The sequence below is a fragment of the Alternaria hordeiaustralica genome, assembly GCF_023758085.1.
Source record: "Alternaria hordeiaustralica strain BMP 2776 chromosome Unknown scaffold_16, whole genome shotgun sequence".
Taxonomy (NCBI): Eukaryota; Fungi; Ascomycota; class Dothideomycetes; order Pleosporales; family Pleosporaceae; genus Alternaria; species Alternaria hordeiaustralica.
Window position 1 is genome coordinate 543271 of NW_026056788.1, and position 15445 is coordinate 558715.

A 15445-nucleotide genomic window follows, 5' to 3' on the forward strand; every position below is an offset into this window, starting at 1 on the left:
AAGTAGACTATAGCTCTACTATTAAGAATTATACTAGCTAAGAGCGCGTAAGGCTTAAAGCCTGTGCTAAAGATAGAAGGCCTAAACTTAGCAATTAGCTTCTTTAGGCAAATAATTATTAAGACTATATTGCCTAGATACTTAGAAGCTAAAGCGCTTATCTTCTAGCTAGATTACTTAACCTTCTTGCGCAGGCTGCTCTACTTTCTTTTACAATAGCGCTTCTAGATCTTTTACTTATCTTAAGCTAAGAGTTCTATTAGCAGAATACCTAGCAGCCTAGATCTAGTAATTGTAGTCTGTAATTAGTAACACAAGATAGACTTCTACTTATACTTTACGTTAGGTTTGCAGAGGCAAGGCTTAGATAGTAAGCTTAACTACTTCTTGCCTAACTTAGTAGAAGTAGAAAGTTAACCTACAATAGCGTTAAAGATCGTGTTAGCTTTTCTCTTTCTAGTAGTAATTAACATCTTCTAGAGAACAACGCTAAATACCTTACTAAGATTGTTAAGGCTTAACGTGTTCTTTCTAAGAGCTATAGCAAATAATTAATTATATTGCTACTAGCGGGCCTACTTAGAGTTAAACTTCTTAACTATAGTAAGAAAGTTAGTAATTGCAAGAAGTCTTTTAACCTCTAAGAGCTTAAAGATCTTTACCTTCTAGTAGAGTATTAACTAGTTGTTAAACTACTTCTTAGTAGTTTCTCTCTAGGTCTTCTTAAGATAAGCGTAATACTTCGCGCAAACTATATATTACATAGTCTAATTAGTAGAAGCAAGTATAGTCTTAAAAGTCTTTACAAGAGACTAGACTATTCTTCTATTATTACTTATAGTTATAAGTAATAGGTAATCTAGCGCAACAGTGCGTATAATCTAGGTCTTAACATTATTAATCTTCTCGCTCTTTCTTAACTACTACTTAGACTTATAGTTCTAGCAGGCTATAAGCATAGTACTATTCTTAGTCTTGTAATTGTAATCTTGCAAGAGAGTATTATACTTGTAGGTAGCTTTGTTATACTTATTCTTTTAATTCTTAGTTAGCTCTGTAGAGAGAAGAGCTAGAGCTATAGGCTCTAGAACTAGAAGGTTAGAGAACTTAGGCTCTAGAGTATCTATATATTTAATATCTAGGAGATTAGAATTAATCTCTTTCTAGATACTCTTCTTGTTGTAGTGTTACTTAAGAAGCGCGAACTAGGTGTTCTAGTTAGATTACTTCTTAAGAAGCACACCTATAGCTACAATAGCTATATTGCAATTACTTATATCTATAGAGTTAGAGCGTAGAATTAATGCAGTAATGTAGAGAGGTAGGCAGCAAGTAAGTAATTGCGTAGAAGAGGTTCTAATCGCAGAACGTTTAGAGAGAGTAGAGTAGAAACAAGATTAACTAATCTATCTTCTAGCAAGCTTTAATACGTAGTAGGAATTAGTTCTATAATTAAGCAGCTAGACTTATAACTGTTAGAGCTAGAGACAATTAATAATTAGAGATAAATAAGTATATTATAATTAATCTACTACAAAAGAAAGTTAGAATAAAATCTCTAGCTATATACCTAAGAGCTAAGCGATTACGTGTCTGCGATTAAGCAATTACAACTACTCTCTAACTTCGACATATATATAGAATAAAGTCTACGTCTCTACTAGTGTTATGTAAACCTAAGTTATTAAATAAGCTTATTATAGCGTATATAGTAGTTATAGTAGTAAATATAAACTCTACTCTAAGCTATTATAATAGTACTACTAGCTATATATAACTATAAACGTTGCGTAATATATACGCGCTTACCTAATATATAAGAGAAGTAAGGCCTATAGAGAAGGTAAACATAGATTACTTTACCTACTACTAGTTTCTAATAAGTACTAGTTATGTATTTTTATAGATTTTATTATCTACTTACTACTATATAAATATAATAGCTAGACCTTTATAGATATTCTTATTATTATTAATTAACTTACTAAGAAGAAGAAGTTTATTCTAATAGTAAGTATAACTACTAACACTCTTATTATTACTTTTATTAAGTATATCTAGCGCAAGAAAAGCTTCTCTAAAGAGATTATCTTAGACTAAGACTTATAGTTTATTTCTTATTTCTAGAAATACCTCTACTAGTAACTAGGCGTCTAACTAAAGTTCTCTACTACTTACTACTTATAAATAGATAGTTAGACTAAGAATATAAACTCTTATCTTAAATAGTACCTTAGGTTCTATATTAACTATAAGTAAAATAACTAAGTACTATTTCTACTAATAGCTAAGTTTAAAGTAAATTCTAGCGTTAGCTCTACTATAGGTAAGTTACCTTTCTTTATAACTAAAGGCTACTACTCTTATAGAAGTATTAAGCTTATAGCTCTAGCTCTAGTAATAATATTAATAGCGCCTACTTAACAAGAACGTCTTAATGCTAATATCTTTACTAATTAGATAAAGATACTCTAGAATAAGTTGCAGCTCTTTATAAGGTAGGCTTAGACTAAGTAAACTAAATACACTAATAAAGAAAGGCTCTCTACTTCTATATTTAAAGTTAGTAACTAAGTAATACTTAATACGCGTAACTTAAGAACGCGCTATCTTTCTACTTTACTAGATTTAAAGAACTATAGTTTCTTTACTATTATATAAGCTATTAATAATACTATGTATAAACTTAATCTACTAGCTTATATAAAGTACATCTATAACGTCTTCTATCTATAGTTATTATACTTAGTTAAAGGTAACCTACTTTCTAGTTAGACTTAGAACTCTAAGGTTTCTGCTAAGTTTAATCTAGAGGTTAAAGATAATACAGAGTATATAGTTAAAGTAATTAAAGACTATTACATTAATATAAAGCTTAAGAACTCTACTACCTACTCTTATAAAGAGAAGAAATACTCTAGACTTCTTTAGTATTTAGTCTAGTAGTTAAACTACTCTAAGAGTTCTAATAACTCTTTCTAGAAACTATATATAAACTTAGTTAACTCTACTAATACTATAATCTAGTATTACTATAATTACTCTAATAAGCCTACTATGCACAAGAAGTTTAACTCTCTTACTAGTAAATAGAATATACTAGTTATATAACTTTACGCCTTTAACTATACTTAGTTAATAGTTACCTAATAACTAGTAGTTATAATAACATTATTAGAGTTATTCTACTTATAATACTCTTAGTTAACTTAGTAACTCTATTATAAGTTAAGACATAAATAATTACTAAAAGTTCTATAGTAATAATAGCTAATAGAAATAATAGTAAGACTAGAATAATTAGTTATACTTACAATAATTAAGAGTGTTAGCTAAGTTATACCTTTACAAGAGACTTACTAACACTGTACTTATAGTAAGAACTAGTTATTAAGTTACTACTATTATAACTAGACGCTAACGTTACTATACTACTAGTAATATAAGCTTACTATATAGAAATAGATCTAAGTCTACACGCGCGCGCGCTTACGCATATATAATACTCTAATATAATAATATACCTAGCTAATATAAGCGTACACGTATAATAATAGATATATAATATACGTAATTAAGGCTATAATTAGTATATAAATATATTAAAGAAATGTAGTAATAGAATAGAAGAATATAGTAAGTAATATATTTAGCCTATAGTAGCTTTTGCAAAGTAGGTAAGTTATTATATATATAGTTTTATTATTTTCTTTATTCTTTAGACAAAAGTAGTTTAAGTATTAGAACTTACTCTCTTTTTAGAGAAAAGTAGTATTATAGATTAAACTTATAACCTTTACTTACTAAGGCGCTAGTAGATAGTTTATGCGCTAAATATTAAAGTTTAGCCTATATAGCTCTCTCTAACTTGTACATAATATCTTACTTAGTACTTAACTTAATATAATTATCTTATCTATTAACGTCTCTTATATTAGTAAAAGTATTATTTTAGTATAATAAACTTTTACTTTTATAAAATACTTAGAAATTTAGTCTTTTATATATACTATATACTTATAATAGTTTAAAAAATTTAAATAATACTTTAGAGTTTTTTTAAAAACTTTAAAATTAAGTTTTTTAGCTAATTAATTTTAAGTAAGTACTTTAGTATTTTACTTAATATTTTAAAAAAATTTATTAGCTTTTTAAATTTAATTTAAAGTTAGAAAAAACTTTTTTTTTTAAGCTTAAATTTATAGTTATAATACTTTTAGCTACTTTTTAGTTTATTTTTTTTTAATATAGTTTATTTTAAGTATTTTTTAACTTTAAAAGAGTTAAAAAAGTTACTATAAAAGTATAGTATTTTTTTTATATTTATATACTTAAAAGTACTTTTTATTTTAGCTTTTTTTAAAGTATCTTAGTTCTATATTATACTTCTAGATATAGTAAAAAAAATATAAAAAAAAATTAAAAGTTATTTACGTAGTTATAAAGTTAGAGAAAAGTAGAAAGTAAGAAATAGTTTAGATAATTTATTTAGGTAAGGTATAGGGCTTCTAAGTTAGCTCTTTTTTATCTGCCGCGTAATAGTTAACGTCTAGGCGGAGCAGAAATTAGATAGATAGCGACTTTAGCATGTGTGCCAGCGATCTAGATAGTCGGACAACGAGAAGAATGATCAGAATGCAACGGTCTTTAGGATAATCTCCACCGGTGCAGTCGCGAACTAGGAACATTATGATTGCTGACAGTGACGTAAGCTGAGATGGAATGCGGGGGGTGTTCGGCCGAAGCGGTTAGCCTCGGCATCGGGGATGATGGCCGCCCCGAAGGCATCTTCGTAACAACGCGACTTGTCCCCTTACGCCTTGTTTTGACCCACTGTGATACTACCACTCGAAATGAGCGCGGATGGTCAGACGCCGAGAGTGGTACCTCCAAGTCGACGAAGAGACAAGCCCGTCTTAAGTTGCACCCTTTGTCGACGACGCAAGTAAACAATCACCTTACCTGCCCAAAAGAATTGCATGCTAACTGACTGGAGGTTGAAATGTGATCGACAGCAGCCATGCAAAACATGTGTCGATCGCGGACTCTCGCTGTCGTGCGTCTATGTTCGCAACCCACCAGTGCATAAGGAACCCAAAATCCCAACCAGCGTCCATGACAGGATTGACCAACTCGAGAAGCTCGTCACCAATCTCATCGGTGGAAATGCGGTTGATACAGCTAATCCCGCGCTATCTAGCCCATCACAAGTGCGGCTACATCATAACGGAGGAAACAATGGTGACTTGCCTGGCACGCCGGATCGCGTAAATCTCAGCTGCGATGCAACAAGCTATACGAACAGTGGACATTGGACAAGCATACTTGATAGCGTACGTGAAACCTCTCACAGAGACTCTTACCTCTCTAATATCAGCCCAGATATCTGAGCTGCGCGAACATCTCGACCAGGTGCCCGTATCGCCCGACCCGGATGACGAAGTGATGAATGGAGTACCCGGTCCGGAGCTGCTGTTTGGACGTAATCTCCATGCGACTAGAGAAGAGTTGCTCGCCGCTCTTCCTCCACGGCCGGAAGCAGATCGACTCATTGATACATTCTTCATATCAATGGAATCTCATCCAAGTATGTTCACTACCTCGATTGAAGAGCGCCCACTGATATCTCCAGCCCTCATCCACAAGCCAACCTTTCTCAAACAGGTGAGATAATATGATTATTTCTACCTCAGGTAGCTAATAGTCATACAGTACAATGAGCTGTGGACACAACCATTCGAAACTTCAACTATGTGGTTGGGTGTTCTCTACGCTGCACTGGCACTTGGCTTTCGTTTCCAAGCCGGGGTGAACGCTCATCAACCTGACGATACTAGACTGGCTCCTGATCTGGTGCAAATCGGCTTTTATCGCGAGAAGGCTGCGCAATGTAAGTAGGAACTGAGTACAAACTACATGTGACGCAACTGCTAAGTCCGTACGTCAATATCTAGGTATGATTCTTGCAAACTATACCAAAACACCGCCATACACGATCGAAGCGTTCTTGTTGTATTTTGGCACCGAATTTCTACGCTCAAGCGATAGCCAGTTCAGCATCTACATGCTTGTTGGCATGCTTGTACGTCTTTGTTTCCGAATGGGATACCACAGAGATCCGTCGAGATTTCCGAACGTCTCGCCTCACGAAGGTGAGCTGAGACGTCGTAAATGGCTCGTAGTCATGTCGCTAGATTTTACCACCTCTTCTCAAGCCGGACTGCCACGGACGATCATGCCGTCTACGTACGACACTCAAGAGCCTCGCAATTTAAGTGAAGATGACCTTCACGAAGATATGCTAGAACTACCACCGTCAAGGCCCGAAACTGAGTTGACGCAACTACTTTACTCCATCGTTCTCACAAGGTTGCGAAGCGTGCAGGCCAGAATTGTAGATCTCGTCAATGCTACATCGCTGCCACCGTACGGAGAGATCACCGAGATGGACGCCACACTAAGAGATGTCTTCGAAAAAATACCACAGTCGCCCACATCAAACACCTTCGACGATCCTAATACCGACTTATCACCAGACTTCATGCGCTACACGTATTTGAACGTAGCCTTCTTGAAGGCCGAGCTTATGTTGCATCGACCCTACTTCGTCCTCGGCCGAAGCGATAGCAGATATGCATATTCTCGCAGGGTCTGCTTGAACGCTGCTATAGAGATGCTTCGCTTTCAGAGCAAGCTTGACGCTGAGGTTCAACCAGGAGGTAGACTAACTTCACCAGGGTGGCGCCTCTCTACCTTGAGCTTGTACATGTCTTCCATCATTGCGCAAGACTTCTTACTCGCAACTACCGTCTTGGTAGTCGAACTTGATGAAGACCTCATTGCTCCTATCCCACCGGCTTCTGAGCCCATGGAAAGCGGGGTGCAATTGGACCATGCGTCCCCAACGCAAGAGGAAATCATCGCGTCGTTGCGCTCCGCTTATCAAATCTGGATCAGGGCTAGCAAAAGATCGCAGGAGGCACGGAAGGTTGCTACAGCCGTGAAGCTTGTTCTCTCTAAAGTTCACGGCAGTGGGGTACAGGCTACCGAATCGGCGCACGGTGAGCGGCACCTTATTTACTACCCGCTTACATCTACTAACGTCATCGAAAGCGGCTCACATAGGTGCCCAACCTGATTTGACTTCCCCATCCCAGATTTTCGACACGAACAATCTTGGATTTGCTGTTCCCGACTCGGATGCTTTCGACATGGGCAATAGTGCTTTTGGTCACCCGTTCGATTTTGGCTTCATGCCAATGGATCTGGACCAGTATACCTTACCTCTCGATTGGGTACGTTTAGCTCGGCTCATCAGGTGCTGTTGGACTAACCTATGATTAGGGTGATGCGTTTCCCAACCTCCAGCCGCAGCCTCTTGGACAATATCCCCCAGGATCGTTCTTCTAGCAGTAGCAAAGCTGCGCGTTCGAGTATTATACCAAGTCTCGGTCACTATTCGACAACCAAAAGGCTTTGGCAAATGTACCAGAGCGACGCGGTGTCATCGCTCAAGCATTATGTGGAGAGGTCGCGATCGTCGTTCCTAAAGTTCGGCGTTTCAGTCGCACTAGTGAAGCGCTCCCCGTTTCTGCGGGAGCTACCACCTCGCATTCGCGAACTTCACGACTGCTCTCAGTTCGGCACGACGCGCACTCCCAATGCGTGGGCCCGGCCATGCGCAAGTTGTTTGGATGTCGACGAAACATCTCAGACCCCATCCATCTGAAGCTGGTTGTTGCTCAATGCCACGCTTTGGCCACGTCCTGCGACGCCGAAACAGGAACGCTGATCGCCGAATTCGCACATCCATCGCGATCTGGCGACTAGCAGGCTGTTTGAAACCACCGGTCTATCCCCGCGCAAGGCTGCATGTGCCGTATCCGCGACGGTATATAGCAGGTCTATCATGCAACACTATGATCATGCGACAAGCCTACCACGTACATCCATGCTTCCCAGACATCGAGATTGAAGATTCCCGATAACCAGGAACAGTTGCGTCATGCTGCACGCATGTTGAAGCGCCTTACTTATCATCTCTGCGACAGTGCATAGGTCTTCTGTTATGGACATCATACACCCGTCCTTATGTACTGACATCCGTCAGCACTGTCAGTCTCGCCGCTAGTGCCTTTCAACCACACGGTGTGTCGATGAGCAAGATGGATCACATAGAGGAGACCTTCTACACGGGGAAAGAGATCGCAATCGAGCCTGATCTTGGAGACTTGCGGAAGTCTACCGACAAGGCCCTGCCGGCGCCGCCCAAGACACCAAAAAGGGTGTTGATGAAGTACCGGTTCTCTGCTATCCTTTCGATCGCATTCGCGGTCGCAAGCTTCGTCTTCACGCTGGTACTGGTACTGGCGGGGAGCGATGAGCACATGTTTGGTGGACAGTACATCGTGGCAGTACGTATACCGACCTCGGTGAAATGAAGACAAATGTTGACGAACCGCAGCTGAACACAACTACGATCGCTCGAGAGAGCTCTCAGTCAGAGGCAACATCGCAACGGTCGGAAGGCATGGACGGCGAGGCCCTAGCAGACGTCTACTATCTCTACCTCAGGACAGTTTGTTCAGGCTCTATTTCGGATGCTCAAGATGATGCTTCCGATATCGTTGTCGTAGAACTATGCGAAAGCTACAGCGAGGCCAGTGACAGTGAGTCACACAATTCCGAACGCGTTTGGGGTTTGACTGACCATACTTCTGTAGGGCTATTAACACTGACAACGCCAACTGACGGGTCTCAAGACCCACTCTCCCCAATCATCCTAGTATCAACACTCCTTAGGACTATGGCTACCGTATTGGCCGGCGTGCGATACACCGTCTTCGCTTCCTTACTCGTCTCGCTCGTCGGTGCTGGCTTCTCCGCCGTCTCCGCCATTCCAGCCATCATCTTTCCCCACTCAAAGCTTCTCGCCTACTTCAACATCTTCTGGCCATTCCTTGCGAGCGCATTCGCATTTGTCGCCGCCGTGTTGCTCACGGTGTTGATATCTGGGGTTTTCTCGGTGGCTGGTGACATCATCGACGTCGCTGGGGGGAAGCTGAATCAAGGTACATCCGTGCTTCTGATCGTATGGCTGGCATATGTACTAGTGTCGTTGTCGGTCGCTTACTGGGGCGTGGTATGGCTCGTGGAAGTCAGGCGATCAGGCCTCACCAGGAGAAAGAGAAGTGATGAAGAGGTCGGAAACTGGAAGAATATCGGGAAAGAGTTATGGAACGACGTAAAAGGAACGAAAGGATTATGATACCCCGCTCATATGTCGTACGCGGCACCTCGTAGCAAAAGCATTCAGGTTGACTGTGCGTTACATTCCTGAGTATCTCGTGCTATGGTGAACGTGCACACACCCGACTTGTGCCGGTGCTGATCGGTACTTGCTCGCATGTTTTCCAGCATATTCAGTCAGATCAGAGTCATGTGTCGAGAGTGTCCATCTTGGGGTGTGATCCAAGGCTCGTGCGGCGTGGAGAGTCACTTTCTGAGTTGTGTCAAAGCTCTGAGTTTCTTTGTGTCGAGTTGGCCCTCAACGGTACGCGCCAACGATTGGTTGTCACGGATACTCGCTTCCGTCAGAGTCATATCGACTTCTGTGGGGTGGCACAACGAAGGCTGGTAAGACCACGAGCCGCTCCTGAGTGTACTTAGAGATTGATTAGCCATACCTGACTCTACCGATTCAAAGTCATATCTGCTCACACTATGCTGCTCGCGCTGAGTAGAGTCACTCAACTTTCCAACTATAAAAGGCCTTCTCTGGTGCTTCATTACCTTTGCGCCACACAATTCAGCTTTCAACAGCACAGCAGTCGACTCAACAGCCACACATATCAACGATCAACAAATCAGCATCAACTACAGCAACTAACCCTGGACTTGCCACTTTCGAGGCTATCCACATCCAAATATGTCCACTTCGATGCTCCCGCCACCGTTACCGCTCAAGCAGGGCCTCTTGACAGCTAAAAGCCTTCATCACCGGTTCTGGCAATATGGTAATAGATACGGGCGTTACAAGACCACAGAAGAAATCGAAAGTGAGGAAAACCCCACCGAGTTCTGGATTGAAGGCTCCCCGAGGCGTGCCAACTACAAGCGCAGTGAGGAGGATGTTATAAGTCACTTCACTACTCTTCAATCTAAACGAAAAGAAGGGAAGTTGCCGGAATACGATCCTTACTGGGACAAAGAGCTCTTGAGTGACCTTACCAAGGCTGGGGGCACTATTCGCAACATCGTCACACTGGATCTTGGTAGTCTTTGCTACTGCGACGAATCAGACTTCGAAGGTATCGCGCGGGCACATCTGTTCGCTCGCAGTATTCTCAAAGTATTGTCCGACGCGGCAAACGAGGTGACAAGGTCGGGCAGCCTTGACCCGTTAGAAGGGGCTAGATTTATTTGTGAAGATGATCATTACGGAAAGGAGGATCTCAAGTACCTTGGAATGAGTTACCTGAGTGACGGAACGGAGGGATGGACCAATGGCGGTCGCATCCTGCAGAGAAACAGCAACGAGGGCGTAGGTTGGTCTTACCTTGAAGGAGGCAACGGCGACTACATCTTCATCACCTTCAACCCCAAGAATCCCATTCGCCAGCTTCTCGCCAATTTGCTCTACACAGCCGATGAATTAAAAGATAGTTCAACCTGGAGGACCGCGAAGCTTGCCAAGCCTCGCGCAATCATTTGTCGAGATCCAACAAAGGAAGGCATAGACGAGCGAGATCCAACCGATTACCGTGTCAGGAACTGGTTCAACATGCACTACGACCAAGTACACAAGTTTGATGAGGGTACCGGGAATAAGATATGGGGAGGAAACATCTATCTCTACACCTTGAAGGCTAAGGTTTAAGGCAATGCCCCTTCGGATTAGAGTGTACAAGGCTCAGCTTAGGTTCACATTGGGACTTCGGAAGGAAGGAATGATGTATTGATGGTGATAATATACCATGGTGTGGGACGGCTAATGCATAGCTTCTAAGGTTGTGTAATTAGATGCAGGCAGTCTATAGAATGACACTGTAGTAACATACTTGGTTCTCTCAATTTCGTGTTGAACCTCTAGGCATGGACGAGAATATTGAGGCACGATACTTGACTAGGGCGTGAGTTCGACCAGGTGTGAAAGAATGCTTATGGCTGTCACGATCATAGTGAAAGACCGTTAGAGAAATCTCATATACTATACATTCAACCCACTGTGTGTAGCGTACTGTAGGTTTCGAAAGTTTCAAGAGTCTCAAAAGAAGACTTCTAAACAGATATCTCTTGTGCAAGCGCTCTGTGGCTATGCTGACGCATATTTCATGCACGACAAATGTGGAGTGTGATGAGATCATATGTACAATGATATGCAGTCGCTGCCTTTGAAAGACACTTTCGCAACAAGAGCTGATAGGCAGTGATGCATGCCAAATCGAACATTGGTTGTACAAGATCTGAGCATCTGCTATGGCTACATTCCTCGCATGTTATGCCCAGAGATTGCATCATTGTGCGACGTTCTTCGAGTCGATTAGAACTACGCAACCACCTCAGATACCCGAAAATGGCACTTGCACGGTTGCCTGCAAGCGACATTCCTGTTACCAGAGCTGGACAGATCGCTTTGATGGCCAGGACTATAGCAAAAATCGCCTTGCATGAGTCAAGGTATTACTGCACTCCTGGATAGTGGCACCAGATGGTTCGTGGGCCATTTTAGCCGTCTTAGCATCTCGCGGAGGCGAGTTCTACGTTTCACTGAACAGTCATAAACGTGTAGATAGAACTGTAGTATTGAGCAATTGATATAGGAGTCATAGACTGGAAGATATAAAAGGCAGCTCTTCTACACTCCTTCTGTTACAACCACAGAATCGATACCTGTATACTCACGAAACAAGTTTAGCAATCCACCAAGACAGATCCATCATCATGCAAGCGCGACAGCCACCAGCAGCGTCAGCAGGAGCCGACCATTTTGCTCGAGCAGATAAGGCTACGATCAGGGATGCCCTCACACAGGTGCCTGACAACGAAGGCGGACCATGGAGAGATTACGACAAGGTCGCTCACGTCGGACACAAAGGTATAGGGCGGCACCCTACCACTGCAGAGCTCCCTCAGAGGAAAGAGCTCGTTCGAAAGGGAGACCTCGCTCCAGAGGAAGAGTTTTGGATCAAAGAAGCGCGCTCTAAAGCAGCTCACGACTGGGATGATGATGTAAAATATGTCAGAAACAATTGGCACGAGAATCTTGCCTACCCAGTACAAATCATTTTGACGAAGATCGGATACTCTCAGATGAAACGACCCGTCCCAGAACCGGACAAGCAACAGTGGGCATTGACGAACATAGTCAATCAAACACGAACAACCATCCGGAAAGCGGTATTCATGGATCTAGGTACGATATTCAAAGCCGAAGGAGGAAAGTTCGAGCAAGCCATCTGTACCCATCTCTTGGCACGCCATGTAGTTGTCGCTCTGCTCGGGAGAGCGAAATGTGACTATCCGTAAGTCTGACCCATGATTATAGATGTACACTAACGCGACATCTCAAGTCCGGATACTCGTCCGTTGGAGATCATCTTCGAGGATCCTTACTACTCGGAATCTGACATTAAATTTATACAAGAAGAGTTCATTATCGACCCTCTCGTCAAAGTCCGCGCGAGTAACGATGGAAGTGGATGGAACGAGACACGCGTTCGATTTGCACTGGATGAGAATGCGTACGCGTTTGTCACTTTCGGCATGAACACTCCGCCTCGACAAGTCCTCGCTGGACATACCTGGGGCGAGAGGGCACCTTACGCTGCACCCGGCGCTGCACCCGCAGATTGGCTGCCACCAAAAAGACCCAGTCTCGTCATCTGCCGACCCTGGTGGGAGGAATCTGGCTTTGATCAGAGCGATAGTCGCGTTGTAGATTGGCTGGAGAGGTATTATGACCCATGGGAACTGTTAGAAGGCGATGTTGAGGGCGTGGGCAATTCGTGGGCTTATGTTTTGCATACGAGCCACTGAAGACTGGTTGGAGTAGCCCCTAGTTCAACTAAGTAGATGGAAATGCAGATGACATAGCTGATGGAATGTTACTTCGGACGTATCTTCTACACGGAAGCTGGTGACCTCAGCGTGGCCTAAACTAGTGTTCTAGAAGGCAAGCTTAACGTTCCAAATCGAGCTTTGAGCATGGCTTCATTCCCCAGGTTGGTAGTTTGATGACTCAGAGTTACTGTGCGACACGTGCATTCATCTGTCTTTCGCTTCGCAAACCAGCACATGGTGCTTCGGCAAAGGACTCATTAGCGACAAGCTGTGATACCAGAGTTTGACGGATAAATGTAGGCAAAAAGGTTTACTGTAGTGATCATCTTGCATAGCTCGAAGTCTTACTGCGGCAAGATGGAGTTGGGGTCAAGAGAACATTGGGAAAGAAATAGGGATTAATCTTAAAGGGAAACAGTATGACATTAATAGGTAGTATCCATCAAAGTACCTGACCGCTCCGACTCTCCATTCCAAGCCAACAAATAGATACAAGAGTGCTAATAGTGCAACAATGTCTCCCCCATGATTGGCGCATCGCTATCCGTGATGATCGGGTTGTTCGTATACGTTCCAAGCCAGTCTACCACCCTTGAATTGCTGTGGTCTCTTTCCAATATGTCTGTTCCTTTTCTGCAGATGACTGCTATCGGCTTCTTGGGTGGCGTCTTACCAGCTCTCTCCGTCTGGAGAAAATCGGCCATCAACTCGCGGTAAGGATTGCTTGGCCTGAGAGTGATAAAGAGCGTTTCTCCGCTCTCGTGCAGTTTTGACCATCCTTCCCCACTAAAACCGACATGAGACTTAACGCGGTCGGAGAGGTTTGAGAATTGATCCGCGATGAAATTTGTATCCCGCTGGGTGTACCAGCCGTCTTCAAAATAGATATCAATTCCGGGGGCCTCTTTTCCCAGCTTGTTTCTGCGTTTGTGTTAGTTTTCGATACGGCCAAAGCCTTATTTCGTCTTACTCTTGTATATCAGCCGCAGACACGACAGCCTGGCATATTTCATAGACTAATAAGTGTTGCCTGATGTTCGCCTGAACGGTCCCTTGCTTGTGGAACATAGATCCGATACCTGCGACGAAAATGCGGCGTATGCCAGGAGTGATATCGACAAATTTGTTCCGCAGGTCCTCTTTGTTCACATGTCTGAACTCTCTATTCGTCACCTTCATATTGTCATGATCAAGCCATTGGGCCTGCACCTCTTGACTTGACGCCCAAAATTCGGCGTCGTCTGGTCGTGGGAGCCACTTTGTCCACACAACGTTTTCGTTTATCTCCTCTCCATTCGTAACCCGCTTTTGAAATTCCTCGTTCTTGGCCATTTCTTCGTACGTGCTGAAGAAAATCTCCCGCCGGTTCCGAGGGCAGCAGAGCAACTTCCTCCAAACCGGGTTGCCATTGTTCACATCGTGGATGTCTACGCCGGCGTCCTCCAGGCGTGTCGGCTTCGGAACTTGTAAATGACCCGGGTCTGTTGCACTCGCCATGATTACAGGTTCTGGTGATGTGTTCGTGGTAGTAGGTAGAATTCGAGAGGCTTGGTGGCTGATGAAGGAGATCAAGTACATAACTAGAAAACGGCCTTTTATACCTAGGCGTTACTCATAAACTCCACATTAGTCACAGACATCCAGCCGAGAGTTACCGATTCAGTGACCAACGACCTTGGAGTCATGTCTATCTTACCGCAGTGCACGATCAGGAGGTGGCCGCATCGGTGCTCATCTATGACATGAAGAGGTATGAGTGACTGGGCTTTCTCGTAAGCAAATACCCAACCCGCCCTCTTGTAGCCCCACGTATATGCGCCAGGACTACCAAGCAGACATGATTTCTTTGTCCTCGGAACGTCATACGACGCGAGGACCATCAAGCTAGAGCCATATGACAGCCAACGTGTCTGTTCAACATTTGGTGTCACAGAAACTGTCACACGGCATAACCAGTCATCGATTGGTAGGATTCTTGAAGAGTCATTAACATATGGGTGGACATTCAGGTTCAATTCCCTGGCTTCATCTTTCGAGTCGCCCAGCATCGGTATCATGAACATCGACCTAGGTATGTATAATAAGCTTCTGCGTACTTCAAAAATGTTTCATCGTTGACTCTCACAGTATTTTCCACTTGAATCTTGTAACGCGCATTTGTATATATATAACAGTCTCGCGCAGTTGCAACAACGGAGGCGGTCCACGTCGAAGTCGTGAGCGTTATCCGGTCTCAGTCTACGGCGGCACGAGCATACTGCGCACTTCTTCAGGCTGATGCGTACTATGCTGACGTCTAATATAAGTATGGCATAATTTGATGATATTGGTGATTATGAAAGCAGTGACGGAGGGGGGGGGGGGGGGGGGGGGGGGGGGGGGA

The 15445-nt window shown here is 43.0% G+C and overlaps 4 protein-coding genes across 4 annotated transcripts; all 4 read left to right on the forward strand.

Annotated features, from left to right (window-relative positions):
* Positions 1 to 5283: 5283 nt before the first annotated feature.
* Positions 5284 to 7410, forward strand: J4E84_007472 (uncharacterized protein; the record flags this gene model as incomplete). Its single annotated transcript, XM_049390055.1, has 6 exons — positions 5284 to 5587; positions 5633 to 5664; positions 5713 to 5890; positions 5955 to 6082; positions 7158 to 7295; positions 7345 to 7410. The coding sequence occupies 6 exons, from the start codon at positions 5284 to 5286 to the stop codon at positions 7408 to 7410; spliced, it is 846 nt and encodes a 281-aa protein (XP_049242355.1).
* Positions 7411 to 8156: 746 nt separating this feature from the next.
* J4E84_007473 (uncharacterized protein) lies at positions 8157 to 9268 on the forward strand (the record flags this gene model as incomplete). Its single annotated transcript, XM_049390056.1, has 3 exons — positions 8157 to 8414; positions 8465 to 8669; positions 8763 to 9268. 3 exons carry the CDS (start codon positions 8157 to 8159, stop codon positions 9266 to 9268), a joined length of 969 nt encoding a protein of 322 aa, XP_049242356.1.
* Positions 9269 to 9280: 12 nt separating this feature from the next.
* J4E84_007474 (uncharacterized protein) lies at positions 9281 to 10879 on the forward strand (the record flags this gene model as incomplete). The annotated part of the gene is made up of 2 exons (XM_049390057.1): positions 9281 to 9285; positions 10024 to 10879. 2 exons carry the CDS (start codon positions 9281 to 9283, stop codon positions 10877 to 10879), a joined length of 861 nt encoding a protein of 286 aa, XP_049242357.1.
* A 1064-nt stretch (positions 10880 to 11943) lies between these two features.
* On the forward strand, positions 11944 to 13038 carry J4E84_007475 (uncharacterized protein; the record flags this gene model as incomplete). The annotated part of the gene is made up of 2 exons (XM_049390058.1): positions 11944 to 12524; positions 12573 to 13038. The coding sequence occupies 2 exons, from the start codon at positions 11944 to 11946 to the stop codon at positions 13036 to 13038; spliced, it is 1047 nt and encodes a 348-aa protein (XP_049242358.1).
* Positions 13039 to 15445: the final 2407 nt, after the last annotated feature.